The sequence below is a fragment of the Chelon labrosus genome (genome assembly GCF_963514085.1).
Source record: "Chelon labrosus genome assembly, chromosome: 14".
In the NCBI taxonomy this organism is placed as follows: domain Eukaryota; kingdom Metazoa; phylum Chordata; class Actinopteri; order Mugiliformes; family Mugilidae; genus Chelon; species Chelon labrosus.
In genome coordinates this window covers 26,709,581-26,718,046 of record NC_140347.1, presented here as the reverse complement: position 1 = coordinate 26,718,046, position 8,466 = coordinate 26,709,581, and the positions used below count along the sequence as shown (strand labels likewise).

General features: G+C 42.8%; 1 protein-coding gene across 1 annotated transcript; it reads left to right on the top strand.

Annotated features, from left to right (window-relative positions):
• Positions 1 to 711: 711 nt before the first annotated feature.
• pou3f2a (POU class 3 homeobox 2a) lies at positions 712 to 1,893 on the top strand (the record flags this gene model as incomplete). Its single annotated transcript, XM_084560042.1, has 1 exon — positions 712 to 1,893. The coding sequence occupies exon 1, from the start codon at positions 727 to 729 to the stop codon at positions 1,891 to 1,893; it is 1,167 nt and encodes a 388-aa protein (XP_084416168.1). The 5' UTR covers positions 712 to 726.
• Positions 1,894 to 8,466: the final 6,573 nt, after the last annotated feature.

Genomic DNA, 8,466 nt, shown 5'->3' with positions numbered 1-8,466 from the left:
CGCCATGGCAACGGGGCAGAAGCTGGAAGCACGCAGCCCCTCTCTCTGGACAGCGTCCTGAGGGCAGAGAGGCAGCTGGAAGTTTCTCCTCCAGATCACTGCTTACTGCTTCACGGAGCAAAGTCTCCTCCAAACATTCAACTGCAAATGGAAATCAGACAAGAATGAGATTGGGCAATTTTGTGTAATTTCACCTCGAAAGTTCTATTCTTGAACGCACAAATGGGGTCACTAGCCTACATCAATTAATGTGTATCAAATGCAACTTTTACGCAGCGTTTTTTACGCACGAAACTAATAAATGTGACACACTAACCCAGATCATGGTTAATAAACTACTTTCAATGAAAAGAAATACGTTCTTTTACTTTTGTCCGAGCTTGTTCTGTCTGTGCTGTGTTTACACTCGGCAGCCCGATCTTTCCCTCCACTTTGTACTCTTGCATGCTGCAGGACTGCTAGTATTGTTGGGCAGAGTGATAGGGGTTTCTGTACAATCTCCCGTGACCAATGAGCGGGGTGCTGTCAGGGGTAACCACATCTGTCAACCATTCTTGGCCAATAAAGAGCGGAGCGAGGCGGACCACAGGTGCGCGCCTCTGCGTCCCCTTGGCACAGCGCCCGGGAGATGCTGGAGAGAGACGCCTAGCTGCCCCGTGGCGCAAAAGAGTTACTGTCAAAGGCAGCCTCCTTTTAACTCCAGCTATCACTCTGGCTCCGATAGTTATGGCGACCGCAACGTCCAACCACTACAGCGTCCTCACCACCCCCAGCAGCGCGCCGCCGCCGCACTCGGAGTCCGGGAGCATGCAGCAGGCGGCAGCGTACAGGGACGCGCACACCCTGCTCCAGAACGACTATAGCACGTTACCGGGCGGTGGACATCCGCTCAGCCACGCGCACCAGTGGTTAACGGCGCTGTCTCACGGTGACAGCGGGGCGCCCTGGCCATCTAGTCCCCTCGGAGAACAGGACGTGAAGCCCGTACTGCATGACAGTGACCGAGAGGAGCTGCAGAACTCCAGCAGTCTGCAGCAGCAGCAGCAGCAACAGCGACACCCTCACCTAGCGCACCAGCAGGCGCATCACGACGCCAGAGCATGGCGAACCAGCACAGCCACCACGCACATCTCCGGTATGGCGACATCTGAGGGCCAGAGCCTGGTGTACTCCCAGTCCGGCTTCGGTCTCATGCCGGGGGGAGAGCAAGGGGGGATGCATCACCATCCCCTGCGGGACGAGGACCACCACAGCCACAGCCCGCACCTCAGTGAACATGGAGGCGGCCCAGGGGCCCACCAGCAGTCTCTTTCACACCATCACCAGCACGGGGGCCATCAGGACCAGTCAGACGAGGACACACCGACCTCCGACGAGTTGGAGCAGTTTGCCAAGCAGTTCAAGCAGCGACGAATCAAGCTGGGCTTCACCCAGGCGGATGTGGGACTGGCTCTTGGGACGCTGTATGGAAACGTTTTTTCTCAGACCACCATTTGCAGGTTTGAGGCGCTTCAACTCAGCTTCAAAAACATGTGTAAACTCAAACCGCTGTTGAACAAGTGGCTGGAGGAGGCGGACTCCACCTCGGGAAGCCCCACCAGCCTGGATAAAATCGCGGCACAAGGAAGGAAAAGGAAAAAGAGAACCTCCATTGAGGTGGGCGTCAAAGGGGCTCTGGAGAGCCATTTTCTCAAATGTCCAAAACCAGGAGCAGCGGAGATCAACTCCCTAGCGGACAGCCTGCAGCTGGAGAAGGAGGTGGTGAGGGTTTGGTTTTGCAACCGGCGGCAGAAGGAGAAGCGGATGACACCCATTGGGGGACAGATACCAGGTGGAGAGGACATGTACGGGGACACCCCTCCTCACCACGGAGGACAAACTCCTGTGCAGTGACCCCAGTCCGTCATTCTGAGCAAAACGCGGACCCCTGAAGGAGGAATAATCCCTCCTATTTGTTTAATTCTCTGTGCTGGAACGCTCGGAACTGGACCTCGGCCAGTTTAGATGTTGGACCCACGGACAGACACGGTGGGGACGCACAGTGGCACCCGAGCACTAAAATAGTCACAGCAGAGCGGCATGGAAAGGTTCCATGCCGCGGAACTGCCGGGCGTGTTGGGCTGGCGTGTGCTAACCAAAAAAAGAAAAAAGAAAAAAAAAAAAAAACGAGAAAAAACGAGAAAAAAAGAAAACAAAAAAAAAAACAGCGACGTTGAAACGCTTTTCTATATCTTTGACCTAGGCGCCGGTGTGTCATTATGTAATGTGTCATTAAAGAAAGGCAGTGTGTGGCAGAGAGGTGTCCGCAGGGGGAAAAATACCTATAAAAACAAGCTTCGGGCATGATGATTTAGTCGCAGTCAGTGTGGGTAAATAAACGCCATCTTTCCATCATAACAAAAGCAACAGGGGTTCTTCGCAGCTTGTGGCAAGGAGAGGGCTGAAATGGCAGACACCTGCTGTACAATGTTAAAAATTAAAGCCAATACCAGCCAACTTATTATTATTATTATTATTATTATTATTATTATAGAATTTGCGTGATTTAATTATTTGAATTTATTATGGGGTATTGGCTGTGAATGGATCTATAATTATATTTAAAAGAAAATAAAAAAAACACACATTATAAATTCATAACAGCAAATCCTAAATTAATATAATATTAGGAATATTAATATTAATAATAACAACAATAATAATAATGTGGCCACAGAGACTGAGTATTGGTTGTCTTTAATGCTTTTCTTTCTGTGCAGACATTTCTGTGCGCCTGTTTACAGTGTGTTTTTGCTGTTTGTTATTTCTGTACTTTTCCAAAAATGCTGTGACGAGAAAGACCGAGACTGTCCGGCTGGAAACACTCAAAGCAATCCAGCCCATTTTGCCTTCCTTTCCTAAGAAGAAAATTTAAAACACACACACACACACAGAGACAGAAACTGAATATATCCTGGTACCAGCTCTGGCCACAGTGGCTACAACTACTACTACTGTATGAGTCATTCATTCACGGAGACGACGATTTGTGGGATGTATCTCCATTCGTTTTTGTATTGCTTCGTTTGTTTGTTTGTTCAGATTTATTTTATTTTTTCCTGTCAGTCTGTGCCAAAGCACTTAACACAAACACGTGTTCTTGTGCCGCTTAAATCCTGTGATTAATAACCTGACCTGATCTGAGGAGTTTGTGTGTTGGAGGTAAATTCTCTGACTAAATTCTAAAGAAAAAAAAAAATACAGAAACTCAAATACAGCTGAGGAACTCAAATGACCCAGGAAGAGCCAATATTTTAATACAACCATAATTTCCAAGAGACTTTTTTTGCATCTCAAAAACTTCCTGGATTTAATAATCACGTCAATAGTACCAATGCTCTCCAAATACGCACATTGTGTGTTCTCGTTATCTGTGGGTTTATTGCATAATAATTCGCCTTTCATTTAAATAAGGCCCGATATGTGTTTAACCTAAAAATCTTACCGTAATTCTGACTACACCATATGTGATCCTCCAGTTGAATTTGAGTTTCTGAGGTGGATGGAGAAAAAAAAAAAAAAAACAACAACAACAAAACCAAAACAAAACAGCATTGACCTGAAATCTGTGATCACACGAAGAGGAAAAAGAAAACAACGATTGCACAATTTCTACATGCTTTTTGTCATTAAATCGTATTTGTTTTCTATAACCCTGCAGTCTCTCACGTTTATTGAGCCCCCAGGAGAAAGTCTCCACACTGGCAACAAGCTGTTTTTTTAGTTAACTATTATTATGGCGCGCGGCCTCGCATTATAATTATGGATTTTATCCATTCGTCTCGGTTGCTTTAAATTGTCCTTCAGCTGCGTCGGTAAAGTGTTTACTACCGCTGATGTGCACTGATCCTCAGATATCCGTGAAGATGCTCAGGCAGGCCACCAATGAGTGGTCTCAAATTAAAATGCAGAGCATCAGTTCATATTTTTATCAGGATAAATATGAAAACTAATTGGCAGCCAGGGCGAGGCCTAATTTAGAATATCAAAACAATTAAAGCAGATTTGTTTGCTCACAGACAAATGGTAGTCATCTCTGTATAGGCTACTGTAGCAAAAATACCACATGATACTGCAGGTTTAACAACAGCTGATGGAACAATAGGTGTGTTATCAACCGGGCCTGTTGCAATCCTTTAACTTATAGGCTAATGAAATGATTCTGCCTCGTGTATAATTTTAACAACTGGTGACATTGAAAAAAAAAAAGGGTGCAAATATGTAAAACAGAAATATTGTGTGAAAATGAAAATTATGAACTATGTTTTTGAATTAGGCTACAAATCTGACGCCTGCGAGCGTAGCGTAGAGTTAGAGTGAGACTCGCTTTAAAGTAACCTCATTGAGGTTTTCACACACTTAGGAGTATTCGTCATCTAGAGAGGTTTTGCCTATTTAAAAAGCAAATATGTCAAACCTCATGGCAAATATACAGTATGTTTTGCTGGATCCCGGTTTATCAATGAGCAAATCAGAAACAGAGTTCTGATGCCACCTAGTGGTTAAAGGCAGCATTGCGTTGAGTGTCAGGTTATCGATTCATGGACTGTGAATATTGCTTAAATCATTAAAAATATATATATATATATTCCATTATTATTATTATTATTATTATTATTATTATTATTATTATTTTGAAACTGCTCCTTAGCATTTAGCAAACTGTATTTCAGTGCAGCTTAATTGATTTCTTTTTCCTTCAAATGTCTTTCGATCCAAAGTTATCTCACCACACTGCAGTTTATATCCTGAACAGTTTAAAAATATATATATATATATTTTACAGCTTTGCAGTTGTTAATGATATATGTATTTTTAATTCATATGAAAGTTTCTGAAAGAACATGTAGCAGATATTATCTATGGAGGAAACCAAGACAACGTTTTGTCAGTTGTGTTGAATTCAATTGTTGGACTTTGAATTTCCATGTAATTACTCCATGTAAATAAATTTAGCTGAATATATATATACATATGTATATATTCAGCTAAATTTAAAACAAACAACCAAAAAACTGCTTATACTGCAGCTTACACGAATCTCTCCAAATAACAAGGCAGGACAAGTTCAGTCGATAAAAATCATCTCACCCAAAATAACAAGGTTGTCCATTGAAGAAATACATGAATAATACATTTAACAACATCAGAAAAAGCATTCCATCTCCAAGTTTTTATTTTCAATCAGCCTCATTGAAGTCTCCACTTTGCTTATTGACAATTGTGTTATTTTATCATCTCAACTATTAATACAAATGCTTTTATTTTGAAATGTCAAATCTGAAAATCTGGCAAAAAAAAAAAAAGAAAGAAAGAAAAGAAAATGTGACAAAAAAGAAAAAGAGAGAAAGAGTGAATATTTTCTGTGTGTGAAAGAGTGCGAGTGTGTGTGTGTGTGTGTGTGTGTGTGTGTGTGTGCATTAAGCCAGGTCTAAACCCAGCTCTCTGGAGGACCCTGTTGCCTGGATTCTGTCCTATCAGCTTGCGACCATCTGCCCTCCTCGCGGCCCTCACGCTCCTACAGGCATCCTCTGCATTATTCATATTTTTACACACACAAACACACACACACACACACACACACACACACACACACACACACTTACTCGCCACCTCACACCTCATGCATACAGCCACGTGTTAGACAGCCACACACATACACACAGCTGCCACCTCTGACACTGTATGCCATCTCTGACTCACCAGAGATGGTTTACACTCTGGTGTCATTGTCGGTCCTGAATTGTCTCTCTGCCTTCTTGTGTGGAGGGGGATCTCTCAGGGATTTTGCACAATGGTCTCAGAAACGCGACCAGCCAAATCCATCAAATATCATTCGTCCGTTCACGACTGTTTGTCTCTTCCCCTTTTCATGCCCTTTCCTCACCCGCACCCACGCTCCGTCTTTACAGTGGTGCTCCCTCAACTTGCCTTTTATCTTCGCCTGTCCTTCTTTTTTCACTCGGTTCCTCCAGAGCTCCAGCACAGGCACAAAGGAAAGGGCAGAGAGCTAATCCGTCAGCATTGTTGGGTGGGCTTAGTATTGTCATATGGTAGCAAGCACAGAGGGAGAGGGATTATGAGACAGATATGTGCCAGAATATACCCACCTCTAAATGTTGATACCCACCAGATTTTATGCAGCAAGATTCACCTTTTTCTAATTTCATGCACAATAACGGAAACAAAACCAGAGGAAAATATCACAGCTATATTTAATGAAATATTCTATCCATCCTCATACAGCTTTTTATCTCTATATGATACATTCATAAGAATTATTTTTTTTTAAACTTACACAGCATTATCTTTTAAGTTTGCACTTTACATCTTTTTTTAGCTCTCTTATTTACAGTCTGATGAAAATCCACAAATGTTTCAGCACAAACAACACCAAGAGACGATGCAATATGGCTTCTAGTCTACAAGCAGGAATCGTGATGGGAGAGTGACACACGAGGGCAGGGCTGAAAACCTGACCCCTGACCTTTAAATGCTGAGGAACATTGAGACGAATGGTCAGTTTTTTGTCCTGGAATGGGTGAACTCACGAAAGAGAGGGAGAGAGAGAGGAGACACCGACGATCAGCTGATCTGCAGGACGCTTCACATGCCTCTGCTGATCTGAGATCTGGTCATCGGTTTGGTACAAAGTCCCTGCTTCTCTTCAGACGGAAGGAACATTTGATGCTCGACGCACCTTAACACGATGATGCTGTCTCCGTGATATGGACATTTATCAAATCTCAAAGGGTGGACGCACATGCAACTACAGCAATGACAATATGCTTGGTGTCACGTCAGCAGAAGTCGGAAGAGAATCTACAGTATTGCACTAATACACAGATCAATAATCAATAACCAGTGATGTTCATTCTCAGCCATAGAACGAAAAAACACCTGTAAACATAAGAAGAAAAGTGCAAAATCATACCATCGCTGCCTTAACTCAAGCACATCAACCGTCAAAATCAACAGAAAATAGATATATAATAAATAAATAAATAAATAAATAGTACATATAAAAAAGCATAAGTCATTTGCTGGCACTGGTATAAAGTAAACAGTTTAGCTTCAGTTCCCATAAGGCTAAATCTGACTGTTGATGAGAGAAGGCAATAGCATGCAGGCTAGGGTTCTGAAGACAAAGAAAATCACAAACACACAAACAAGGCTTCACTTTCTGCTGCCTCCCTCCTGAAGGCCTCGCTCAGACTCTGATTACAGCCCAAGGTATTTTTAGCCTCAAAGTAAAGGAGCCTCACAGCGGTGAACGTTTCCATCACTGACTTGTCACCTTTATCTGTCACACTTTCATTTTGTGGTGCCATATTGTTACTTCTTATTTCACTATGTGCTGCTACATGCTAATGCTACATATTACCAACTCGGTGTAAGCATCTTCATAAAAAGAGCCAGATACATTTCTGGGGCTCGAGTTGGACATTAGAACGTTCCAAAAAAATATATATATATATAACATATAGAAATGATTTTCATAAGGATGTCTTAAAATAGGTTGTTTAAAATTGTGTCCAATGTTCTAGTTGTCAGATATCTCTGGTGAACTAATATCATTGTAATTCAATTGCCTCAAATGTATTTTTAGCATTTCTGTATTAGTTTCGTGGAGCCCACCGGCTGATGTCCGCTACATGTCCACAGAAATATTTCTCCATTAAAGCCTGGTTCCGTTTAAAATGGTAAAAACTTACAGCAACTTCAAATCATTCCAATAAAAGCTTGCTTGTGGGTGCAAAACACCTGAGCTCATTAGCTCCGAAAGGCTTTAGTTTCTCTCTTCTGCAACTTTTTAATCAACAACACCGAGCAGAACCGAGAGAATTTCTGGGAGCTGCTGCGTTTGATGAGCTCTAGTACAGACGACTTGCGATTTAGAAGTTAGCCCACCAGCTGCAGCAGTCCGCCGCCTAGCTCTGCAAGTATTGACATTACTGTATATCACCGAAATGACACGGCGATTGAATTTAGCGAACCATTTCCTGGTGTGACCGGGCCTTTAAACTAAACAGACTTGAGGCTGACACCAGCCAACAAATTCACTGATTGATCAGCCAGTTGGGCGCTGTAAAGATTCCTCTTTATTCCTAACATGATTTCTACTTTAAACTAGATAAAGAATAAGAAGCGCCATCAATATAAACCACCACACTTCCTTTTCTCCGGCCTAAAACTGGAATCATTACTGTGCGTTTGTGTGTATACTAGGAGGAGAGGTTCAGCTGTGAAGCCTCACCAGTGTGCCATCATTCATTCACAGAGGGTGACTCCATGTGCAACAAGAACCAAACCATACACTATACAGTATATATATATGTGTGTACTCCTTGCTTGCATCCATTCTGCATGTGCAGCCTTGACACAGAAAATGTTGTTGGTACGTGCATTTGCTGAACGACAAACACA